Source organism: Helianthus annuus, chromosome 15 (genome assembly GCF_002127325.2).
Source record: "Helianthus annuus cultivar XRQ/B chromosome 15, HanXRQr2.0-SUNRISE, whole genome shotgun sequence".
Lineage (NCBI taxonomy): Eukaryota > Viridiplantae > Streptophyta > Magnoliopsida > Asterales > Asteraceae > Helianthus > Helianthus annuus.
Genome location: NC_035447.2, coordinates 72,146,749 through 72,159,469, shown reverse-complemented (window position 1 = coordinate 72,159,469; position 12,721 = coordinate 72,146,749). Strand labels below are relative to the sequence as shown.

General features: G+C 31.3%; 2 protein-coding genes across 2 annotated transcripts; one reads left to right on the top strand and one right to left on the bottom strand.

Moving 5' to 3' along the window:
- Positions 1 to 543: 543 nt before the first annotated feature.
- LOC110913864 (putative F-box protein At3g23260) lies at positions 544 to 1,608 on the bottom strand. The gene has a single exon (XM_022158683.1). It carries the CDS (start codon positions 1,606 to 1,608, stop codon positions 544 to 546), a length of 1,065 nt encoding a protein of 354 aa, XP_022014375.1.
- A 1,973-nt stretch (positions 1,609 to 3,581) lies between these two features.
- Positions 3,582 to 5,413, top strand: LOC110867068. The gene is made up of 6 exons (XM_035983897.1): positions 3,582 to 3,861; positions 3,937 to 4,263; positions 4,337 to 4,381; positions 4,458 to 4,777; positions 4,862 to 4,954; positions 5,047 to 5,413. Coding segments are annotated over exons 1-5 (927 nt in total). The 5' UTR covers positions 3,582 to 3,627; the 3' UTR covers positions 4,863 to 4,954; positions 5,047 to 5,413.
- Positions 5,414 to 12,721: the final 7,308 nt, after the last annotated feature.

The window sequence follows — 12,721 nt, the reverse complement described above, 5'->3', positions numbered from 1 at the left end:
CGACGGACGTAATATTTGTGGACTTGATTAGGAAAACCACATGATTAAGGGATATGATTGGGGGTGAGCAAAAAACGGTTCTGGAACCACAGAACCTTGAACCCGAACCAGAACCACAATGGACACGAACCTTTTGCTCTAGAAGGGTCGGTTTGTGGGTTTCATAATACTCAACAAAATGGTTCCGGGTCGGTTCCAGTTCCGACCCATGGATATTGGATAAGAACCACAAGAACCACAAGGAACTGATTTTCATACGATCATTCATATGCTTTATCATTTATGTATTGGATTTTTTCCATATTAAAATACAATTCTTACATATGAACTAGGATTTCCTATTACGATCATTTATATGCTATTTATTTAATTTACTAGGTTATAACCCGTGGTACCCACGAGTCGCTCTATCTTTAAGGACAAATAAACGTATTAATTTAAATTATTTTTTTTTTTGCTGCGGGATACAATAGAAAAGTAATAACAATATAACAAAATTCAAAAGATCATAATTATTCTTAATGCTGAAAGAACTTGTTAATACTAAATAGGTGAGACAACGGTCTCTTCAAACGATGCTACATTATATATTCCCTGAAATCTCTCTGCGTCTCGTAAGTATTGAGAGTCCTTCATTCCAATTTGTATCTCGATAATACCACCCCGGTCGACGTTAACAGTCCAAGTTTCACCTTTGTTCTCAGCTAATTTGTTAAGCCATGAATCAACTGAATAAAATAACTTTCCGCTTCTAAACGACGACACTTCTGACCATATTTCATCTTCAAATTTATATAGCTTCACGATTGTTTTAGGGGTCTCTACAACAATAAACATATGAAGTGTGTTGCGGATGTTGAGAAAACTCCATTGGCGACCAAAAAGATCAGTAGATTGGGGTATCGAAACCTTATAAAAAGTTTCAGATTCGACATCAAAAGCAATGGTATAACTTTTAGCAGGCGTCCAATAGTGTGGAGATGGAAAATATAAAACATTATTGCATAAAGTTCCGGAAGACCACCAAAATAAAGTTGAAGCGTAATCCGCTCCTTTCAAGAAAGTTAAAGTTTTCCATTCACGTGTGTTCCGAGAATACACACGCGGTATAACAGCATCATTACGACGTTGGAGAAGTAATATTTTTAGATCGTTAGACGAATCCATATAAATCCCAACTGCATCTTCCCTTAAATCAAAAAAATTTTTAGGTTTCTTATCACACAAATTCAAAAATTTGTTAGTCGTTGGATTCCAAAGAATCAATTCGTTCGGACGCCACTGAATGCACATCAGTAAAATACCATAATGAGAAGCAAGAATGATTAGATTGGAAAGATGGGTGTCAACAGGGAAGGAAATACTCTTCCCTGAAGAAATGTCTAACTTTCCTCCAATCAAGTTATGAATATCAATTGATGCGTTGGTAAACATGATAACCTTACGATAAGGGTTATTAGCCATACGGCGATAGTGTATAATCGCAAACAAATGTGACGACAGTTCATAACGCCATTGTTTAGAAACACATCTTAATCGAGCAACATACTTTGTTGGTAGCCTTGATAGGATTTCGTTAGCAAACATTTCAAATTCAAGACGTTGCATCCTACAAAAAAATTCATAAAAAACTTTTGATGAGAATTATGTAATGCAATTTTCGAAGTAAGCAACAAAGTTGGATGAATCATGTACAAAACATATAATAATCCAAAATTGAATCGTATGAAGATCAATGGCAACTAAATCATCAAAACATAAATAAACATGAAAACAAAGCACAATATCATAGTTAGTGTAAAGTACCTGTTATCTAAACACAAATAATCTAACCAACTTCGGTTCTCTTTATTTATAATTGCAATGTAAGGAAAAGCTCTATAATGTTAATAAGGATATTCTATTTTAAGAATGTATAATATAATTCCGGATATAATGCATTAAAATATAAAATGAATGAAAATATTGTCTAAAAAAATAGATTGAATCAAAAATATAAATATGTTAAATCGTTAGATTGAATAAAGGATACTATATTTTAAGAATGTATTGTAGAAATCGATTGAATTAATAATATAAATATGTGATTTTTATATTTTAAATAGTTGTTAGTTGAATAATTTAGTTTTAATAATTAGGTTAACTATATTGATTTTTTATAAAAAATATAATTAACAGAATTCGTTTGAATTATAACTTATCTCAAAGTTCTTAAAATAAATTTGGAAAATTGTAGAATGTAAAATTAAGGATTTTTTTGATTAGAAAATTCCTTAAATAACAAATAAATTTGAAGACAAAATACTTTCCATTCATATAATAAAAATTTCGGATGAATTTATTTAAATATGCTTGTACAACAAACCTAATATCTATTAACATAAAAATATTAACTTTAATTAGACATATGTTTAAATACATTTGAATTATACAAAAACCATAAATCCTTGACATTTATAAATGGAGTTATACAAAAACCATATTTCATTTTTTTAGTAATAACAGTTTAAATATTGGATAAATATAAGTAAAATAATAATAAATGTAAATTAACCTTATACAAGTTTTATAATAAAAAAAGAAATAGTTAACAATTGTATAGTCTATCACTATCATACCATCATTTCACACATACTTACCCTAACATTGAGCAGACCTAAACTCACATTCTTCAAGACATCTACAAAACGCCGGTTGAAGATTTGGTAAAGGTAATTTTCCGGCAACACTTCCGATCACTTCTACAACGATCTATTTTTTGATTTACTATGAAAAAAATTTATTTAGAACTAAAAATAAGTCATGGGAAGTTTGTTTTCGGCGATTAATCAATGCATAAACGTGAAAATTGGTGTTTAGATATTTCAACAGTTTAGATTTAGTATGTTATGCATATAAAAAATGGATTACATGTATTGCATGTGTTTGTAACTATAGAATTATGGCTTGATTTTGTGTCTTGTTTGATAGATTTTGTTCATACTCTTATGAAATTAGGTTTTTATTCACCTATATGATTTGGAAGGTTGATTCAGGTATGAACATCGAATTAACTTTATGATTTAGTCTATTTTGATTCACCTATAGTGAAATACAATTATATTATTTTTGTTGGATTTTTTTTTCTGTGCTTATGAAGTACAGTATATTAATAGTTTAAGGGAGCTATAAAAAACATGTATCAAAATTTAAATTTATTGAATAAAACGAATCTTTCTTTTCTTGTAAACAAATATAATGATGATATAATACTACCTTTAAACTTTTGTACATATCAATTCTACATTGTAATCTTGAAATCCTACATAAAAGCAAATTAATAACATCAGTTTGTCTAATATTGGTTAATATGTAGTTCTCATATTATTGTCAAAATATACGAATGACTTAAATTTCAATAGTAAATTTTTATAATAGATGTTGTTATATTACAGGTATAAAAAATGAGTAGATCATGTGTCGCTTCGTTAGAAAAGACTTCATCGTTAAAACTGGTATGCTACAATGGTTACAAATAAGTTTATATATTTCTATTAACTAACATTTACAACATAATTTAACACTCAGGTGGTACCAATTGACTTCGTTAAGAACATATATGGAGTTTATTGGCAAAGAAAAACAATAATGATACATCATATAAGTGGGAAAAGTTGGCCAGTTTCGTTGAGAAGTGTAAGTGGTGAATGCGTTATAACTGACGGATGGAGTAATGTGGTAAGGGACCTTCAGTTGCCAAATAACACGTTATTGCGCTTAAGGGTAATGGAAGACCAAAACATGCAAATCGATTGTTTCATCCAAAACATATGTGGTGAATCTTTTGTGACAGTAAACCGTTACGGAAGTTTAAATATTATAGTAAGCATACTAACATGTTTGAATATATATTTATTCTATTATAGATTTACAATAATTGTTACCAAAAATTTTCAGGTGATTCCGGATGATTATGTAAGAACATGTTACACTTACTCGCCAGTGAACGATTATTATAACATATATGCAGAAGGCAAGATTTGGAAAGTTGAGACCGAAAGAATCAACGATAATTATGTTCTTACAAAAGGTTGTCCAAAGCTATTTCATGATCTTGGAATCGAAGACGATGATATACTCTTGTTGATGAAGATGGACAGCGTCACATTTGAATTGAAAATTTATCGGAAAGGAGTTGAAATAGCGAGTAACAACAAAGAAGAAAGCGAAGAAGACTCTTTGCTGGAAATACCTAGGGACTCATATTACAAAAGCGTTGACTTCGTAAGTATTTTGAACTAACTTATAACATACTTTATAAAAATCTAATTATTTTTTGTATTTGATTGAATAACAGAACTTCAGTCAAGATAATGATTCAAACGATCAAGAAATAGCAGAGGTAATAACGACTCCTTTATAGATATTTAAATACAATATACTAATGGTTGATATATTTTATTAATTATAATACATAGATGGATGAAGATGAAAAAGAAATTTCAAAAGAAGGACCGAACAGTATGAAGAAAAAAGAGGCAAAAGAAACAAAAAAAGAAGATGTACTTATTTTAAACATAATAATAGATAAGTCTTTTCATTCATATGTGTACATATATTTATTTAATTATTGTTGGCTATTATTAATTGAAGTTGTTCATTGTCTCAAAAGCTTAAAAAAAAAAGAAAACAGATTGCCGAGTATTGTAACCAGCCCGACAAAAAAAAGCCGATGGAGGGAACAGAAGTGGAAATGCCAGACGTATCAACAGTTGAACGAAAAACTCGTAGCCGATTGGTACGTATAGCATACATTATTCTATTTAGTGATATATATATTACTTATAATTAGGGATTAAATATATAACTAAATGCATTGAAGACGTTGGCTGTGGAACAAAAACGTGTTGCAAGGATAAAAGACGTTGAGAAAACTGTTTCTTATGAGTTCACAATGAAGGGAGAAAATCGAATGGTATGATTTTTTTATAATACACAATGACATTAACAAATAATATAACATCAATAAGGATATTTTACTTACAAAATTCTTTTTTTGTTATACAGAGAATGCCTGCAAATGTTGTAAGAATTGCAGGATTAAAAAATAAAGTCTATGAGATAAAAGTGACAAACATGAATGGAGAAACAATAGACATGAATCTTAGGAGGCAAAAGAATGGAAATGGTGTAAGGTATGCTATCGAAGGATGGCCGATGTTCATGCAGGAGAATGGCATTCGATTCGGTGACAAATTGCATTTCAGATTTTTATGTGAAGGAAAGGTACTGATATTAACCAAAGTGGATGCCGTTAATGAAGGTTAACAGTTAAAAAGTAACCATAATGCTCTAAGTGTTTGGACAGATGAAATTATGACTCTGTTTTGTTAAAATTTCATGTTTGGATCTTTTTTTTTTTTGGGACGTGAAAGTAGACATTAACATGTTTTTGCTAATATAGAAACGTTGGTATCTTTTATAATCGTAGTATTGTTTGATGTCATCATTTTTTTTTCTACAATTGTAGTAAACATATTGTTTGATCTCATGATGTTCCTTGGTAAACTATAAACACAGATACCATATTTTTTCTAATATAAAAACGTTGATATCTCTTATAATTAGAAATCATTTATAATATTTTGTTCACTATCAATATGAACTCCTAAAAATTTATTCTTTTAAAGCAATATTTCTTCATTAAAAATATTTACTCTTAGATAGAATGATCCTATATATTAGGATCCACTAATTTTAAAAAGTTTATTTGGCAATTGATGACTTAATAATAATATTAAAAATGATGAATAAATTTAAAAAAAAAAGACATAATAAATCTTTTGAAACTTAATACAGTAGTTTTGACTTCATTCACCTTGTTGACAAACAACACTATTACCCTTCAAGTGGAAAACGCAAAAAACTAACATAAGAATATGAAATATATGAAAATGAAATACATTATTAAATTATAAGTTATGAAAAATCTCCTTGTACACTACATTAGATGTCTTTGCTGTAGGTTTACCATCGCAATCAAATGATAAAATTTTAACACCCTGCCTGCTCTTGACTCTGGATAACGCCACATACAATTGACCGTGAGTAAATACAGGATCTTTCAAGTATAAACCAACTCTAGATAGCGACTGTCCTTGACTCTTGTTAATTGTCATAGCAAAACAAACTGTTAACGGAAATTGCCTTCTTTGAAATTGAAAAGGTATCTTTTTGTCTGAAGGAACCATACTAATTCTTGGAATAAAAACTCTTGTGCCGATATTTCCGCCAGATATTACTTCCGCTTCAATTACTCGTTTACCAAGAAAGGTTACTTGAAGTCTAGTACCATTACATAGTCCGTTCTGTTGATCAATGTTTCGAAGAAGCATCACAGGAACACCAACTTTAAGAACCAACCTATGGTTAGGTAAACCGGATATTTTAAGAGCATTCAAATTGTCAGGAGAGTATAGACCTTGTTGAAAAGAATCAAGAACTTGTTCTGTTTGACATATACTGTCACAGCTCAAATACTCTTTTTCTTCACCTGGAAATAATGAAAGTAATCGATCATTAATCTCATGAACTACTTCATTCTTTGGTGCTAAAATTGCTCTCTCTGAAAAGAATCCAGGATTTTTATACTGATGTAAGATTGAAGGATAAACAAAGTCAATTAAACTTTGAATTGGATCATCTGAGTCGGTAATTACTAAATCATCCGGTAACTCTATAAACGCTTCACCATCGTTTTCTGAACCAATGTTTCCTTCACCAATATCAAGTAGCCATTTTGCAAACTTCTGAATGGAATCACTGTTAGATGACTCAGCTCCAATTCTCAACCTCATGTTTTTTGTTAACTTTAAAACCTTGCATTCAGACCATAGATATGAAGAACTCAAAGAGGAATTAACAATTTGCTGCCTCGTACCATTTGGGATAACGGGTAGTATTTGTCTAAAGTCACCACCAAACACAATAACTTTACCTCCAAATGGAAGCTCAGAAGCGTTATTCGTAGAAGACGACAGAATGTCTTTCATTGTTCGATCTAATGCCTCAAACGCATGTTTGTGCACCATAGGGGCTTCATCCCATATAATCAACTTTGACTCTTTTAAAAGATTAGCAACATCATCGTTCGGCTTAATGAAGCACATGGAATCTTCTGTCAAATTTATGGGAATTTTAAATCTAGAGTGTGCTGTGCGTCCTCTAGATAACAATAATGAAGCAATACCACTTGAAGCAACGTTCAACACTATCTGACCTTTACATCTGATTGCAGCAGCCAAAGTCTTCCACAAAAAAGTCTTCCCTGTCCCACCGTAACCATATACAAAAAACAACCCTCCACTTTGGCATTCGACAGCATTCACAATTTGGTTAAAAACGTTTAACTGCTCTTCAGTTAAAGACTCTTTCAATATAGTAAACTCATTTTTCAACTCATGTGTGTCGTGCGATAATTCCTCATTGATTAGACGATTAATACCTTGACGTAGAGAATCGTCATCTGGATAGGGCATCGTAGAAAATTTACTTAATGTAGACCCATTGGAAATTAAATAATTCTCAATTTCCACCAAAATTAGATTCTTCAAATGATGTTCAGGAATAATTAGATCTACAAAAAGTATAAAACATAAATAAACATATGATGAATCAAAATATATAAAGAAAAAAAATTAAGTACTTCCTATCAAAATAAAATACTAACTTACCATGGATATGTGTCTCTTTACGACGCTTGAATAGAATATCGTCTCCTAGTAAGTGCCAAGTTTTTTCCCACACAAATTCAGGTCTTGATAGCGTATTAGTTAAAAGCAATGTGGCAAATAATGATCTTAAATACCGACAATGAGCTTCAAAACTTGCTTCCTTAATTGCTTCAACATATTCGTTGTCATCATCTAAAAGACCCATCGCATAACATGCATCTTTAAATGTGGGAAATACTTGTCCGTTCACTGTTCGAATCTCTTCAAATGATTTAGGACCTCTAACTTTATTTAGGAGTATCCTTAAATAGTAAGGTTCTCCTGAAGCAATCGAAACAGAATGAACTCTACCAACAGTTTTGTACCTTTTCCGTACTTGCCAACGTCTATCTTTTAAGTTCCAAACATACTTGGTTGGGAACTCCACATAACTGAGTTTACGTGCTTCTTCATCGCGTTCATTTAAACGCATCCATTGCAAAAAAATAGATGAAGCAACAGATGGTTTATTCAGGACATCTTCAATATCATCATCTTCACCGTATACTACATTGTGTTGACCAGGTAAATGAAAAGGTAGCCTCATTACAGCAGGATATCTATAATGAACTTCGTTTGCAAAAATTCTCCAAGACGCTTCACAGGCTGATATGTATCTACAATCGTAGTATTGTTTGATCTCATCATTTATTTTCTGATTGCTAGTACCGGTTGAATCAGTATACAAAACAGCCGTAGCACGGTCAGGTCCTTTGTTAATGTACTTAAAAAGGTACTTTATCGAACCAGCCTGGTTACACCATTCAACATTAATGTGTGCTTGGTATCTTTTTAATAGACCTTTGTTGTAAGGTACGACACTTCGGTTGTCTAATTGAACACCTTTTTTCATAACAGTATGACCAGAATCTCGCCTTCGATATACAGGAAAACCGCTTGAGTCAATAATCGTATGATCCGAAAATTTTTTGGGAAATCGTTTTGAACATTTGTTGTCAACCATGCAAGGACAGCTCAAATTAGCAGCACCACAAGGACCATGAATCATATACTCAGACACAAGATAATGTAACTGAGGATCTTCAGATTTATCCGGAATTTCGGCAGAAATAAAAGGATCTATATGATCTACAGTGGGAAGTTTGTGATCCACCTTCATGAATAAACAAATGTGTGCATGCGGTAGGCCACGTTTTTGAAATTCAACGGTATAAACAACTACAAATTAAAAATGATGTATAAGTAATATACTAAATAAAATTATATATAAATAATAATTAAAACTGTACATGTAGTAGAATACTAAGAAAAATTTTATACCAGCATTGATTTCACCAAAAAATTTACTATCCTTTATATCCTTAATCATTGAATCCAGCTTCATCTTGAACAATCGACATATAATATCAGGCCTGTCTTCTGCTCTAATGGACGTATCTTTAAGAAATCTTGAAACTTCAGGCCATTTTGGATTGCATGTAATGGTTATGAAAAAATCTGGGTATCCAAACCACTTACATAACGCCATAGCATCGAGGTAGTTTTGTTGCATGAACCGAGCACCTCCAGTAAAAGATGAAGGTAATATTACCTTTTGACCAGTGTTTGATAAATTTTGTTTACCATTGTCCTTATACTTTTGAAGATTCTCAAATGACTCGGAACGCAGATTCTTCTGCTTACCACGTATGAAATTGAGCCTTTCACTCTCAATCATAGTGTAAGCATCAACCAAAAACTGTTGAAAGAGTCTTCTGGAGTTTAAAACCAAAGAATAACAATTACTTCGCTCCTGTATTCTATATGCAAAGAACTCCCGCATTGTGCATTTTGGTCGTATTTTTTTTCCGTTGTTACACCTTTTCTATGAGGAATGTCGATTCTATATCCATCATCACCAAAAGGGAAAAGAATTGGATATTGAAGAGCAAGATAGGATGGGTGTAACTCACTGATACGTTGAAGCATACCAGATTCAGTTTCAACTAAAATGTCTCGACGATCAATTGATGGATCTAAATCATCAACAATCAGTGCAGCGATCTCATTAGTGGATGGTAAATTATAAGTCCTACCATCTTTGTCCCTTTTGTAAATGAGACGGAGCTTTAAGTTTGCTTGAGGATTTTCATGAAAGTGGTTTCTTACCATTCTGTACGATTTAACCAACTCGTTATGAGAATCTAAAAAAACTCTGATGTATTCAATTATTCCAACGTCCAACTCCTTATCACGTGAAGATAATTGATTCCTATAATGAGAAAAAATAAATATATTTAAATAAGAAAAAATAACTATAATAAACTAACACTCATAAGTTATCAAAAAATATAAATCAACCAAATAATATGCTTACCCCAATACACTTTGTCTGTTAGAAATCTCGTTCTCAGTATCATATATGTATAGCTGAGAAAACTTAGCTTGTTTACCATTAGGCGGTCTTAAGCTACCAAGACTATGACAATTTTGACCACTAATACGATATATGAATGGGGCATTACCCTTGTTGATCTTCGAATCAACCTTTCCACCCATAGATGTAAAAGAGAACATAGAATTATAACGTCGGATATTCTTCAAGAAGAACTTGCTTTTCGTATCACAATTATGAAACAACTGTTGATACTCAGAATTAGCATCTTTCAATACTGGTAGCTCAACTTTACCATATCCACAACACAAACCATAACATAGTTTATCCATTGTTATACGACCTTTACCACCTTCAGAAGACCACAGCTTTGCAAAACAAATCTGACATATAACATCCGGGTCACCATGATCTAAATAGTCTACAAAGAAATAAATTTATATTAATGAAATTCATTGATGTTATAAAAAAACCGTTGACTGTTAAATAAAATAAATTGCACACCTGTTGAAATTCCTTTATAAGGATCCAACACAAAAACTTCTTCGTTGGATTCGTCAACAGAATCCAAATCCACCATAACTACTGGGGTTATATCACGTGCCATGTGCTTCAATTTGCGCTTACCAACTGATAACTTACTAAGTGATGATGTGTTAGATGTTGTACACGGATTTGTAGCTGTAACGATACTTGAATTAAATGAATATAGCGTAGGTGTAGATAACGCCCCATCATTATTATGTATATTATTATTTGCTGAAAATAAAATAAATAAAAAATTGAATTATAACATGATTATTGCTTAATACAAATATATTCAGATGTTTCACGTACCAGAAGTAATATTAAGTAAGGATGACGTAGAATTTATACTTCTATTGAACTGGATGGGAGTATTGAATTGATTTGTAACATTCGACACCTGAGTTAAGTTTTCTTTGTCTCGTAAGGTGACGCCAACCTTCTTATTTGAAGATTTTCTCTTTGCCTTTTTACTATCTATTATTGCTTTTCGAACTCTACGCCTTTCTCCGGTGTCAATTACTTAATAATCAACCACAAAACATTAAAACAAAAGTATACAATTCAAATAAACATAACAGTAAAAAAATATATGAATTAATTTTGTGATCAAATAAGAAGTAATAATTACCATTAGAAATGTTTGAAAGGGGAGTTCTGTCCAAAATACCTACATGTATACATGTATTATTTAAGGTACACGTAACCTATATTCAATTGAAAAATATATTATCAAAAATTAAAAACTTACGGTTAACATCTACTGATACTGATCTACCGGGTGTTGATGTTGATGAAGGAAATTTATAGGTTCTCTTTGACATATTCTATAAAATTTAAAAAACAAAAAAACGAAAATATATAACATATAAACATGGCATCAAACGAATAGAAAAAATGAAATTCACGCAAAATTACATTCTTAACGAAAAAAAAAACGAATAAACTGTATTTAATTATAGAGATTTTGAAGTGTCAAAAAAAAACCTAACCTTCAATAAAGTAGTGAAACGTTTTCAATTGCCAATGGTTGAAATCCGAACTGAGGAAAAGAGATATGTTTACAATTTGCAAGATGATTGCATATATATAGTAGACAGACTTACAGTTACTATCCTAATTATTTTTAAAAATTGAAAAGATATTAATTATTAACCATAATTGATATTAAACATAATAATAAGCAAACTTATAATGTTGCAATATATAAGGAAACTTAAAAAAAGTAAACTCATATTCGTCTTACATAGTGAAGTTTGAAATCATAATAAAAGGAAACTTATAATGTTGAAATAAAACGGAAATAAACATAATTGACAAATAATATTGAAATATGTTGATGACTTAAAATCAGGGCTTCTAGACTTGGCTGGTATCCTCATTCTTCGGTCTTCCGTTTTGTAGCAGAACAATGCTGACTTTCATGAATGTCATAAACTTCATTAACACCGCGTTTCCCATTTATCGACTTGCGATCCTGCATAACATAATACCTAAAAATAACGAAACATACTTGAAACTAACATTGATGCAAACAATACAAAACTTTTGATTATAATACCTGTCCACACAAAAACTTGTTCTTAATGTCACAAATGAGAGTTTCATCAGAACTTATATGGGTAATTCCATAAACCTCATCGTAATGTACAAGATTGTACTCAGTGATCTCTATCTTGAATGCGAAAAACTTGCCAACCAGTGACCTTATCTCTTTTGGAACCACAACAATATCATCGCACTGAAAAGTATTGAAAAGTGTGTGTGATTGATTTTTATATTTTAACATGTTTATAAATCGAATAACTTTTATAAACATAAACATATAAATAACCGTGGTGTTCTCTTGAATCAATTGTTTAGGAGACTTATTAATAAGCTCAGCAGCCTGGTTGTGAAATAAGACCAGTTCAACAGAATCAGAGTCATCACCAACTTCAAGATTAATTTTAAATTTGGGAACAGGTTTGACTGTAGTCTCAGAACAATCGTAATTCGAACAGTGATAAACTTCTAATTGCTTTACGTCATCAAAACAATCAGGTGAAAAAAATTCTTCGACCTCCAAAATTGCTTCATTAGAACACGTAGGACACGTCATACAGTACCA

Excerpts from the sequence above, each read along its gene's own strand:
- LOC110913864 (XM_022158683.1), bottom strand. The coding sequence starts at position 1,608 with ATGCAACGTCTTGAATTTGAAATGTTTGCTAACGAAATCCTATCAAGG.
- LOC110867068 (XM_035983897.1), top strand. The coding sequence starts at position 3,628 with ATGATACATCATATAAGTGGGAAAAGTTGGCCAGTTTCGTTGAGAAGT. Across the intron at positions 4,264-4,336 it reads ATTACAAAAGCGTTGACTTC|AACTTCAGTCAAGATAATGA; the intron begins GTAAGTATTTTG and ends ATTGAATAACAG. Across the intron at positions 4,382-4,457 it reads ACGATCAAGAAATAGCAGAG|ATGGATGAAGATGAAAAAGA; the intron begins GTAATAACGACT and ends TATAATACATAG.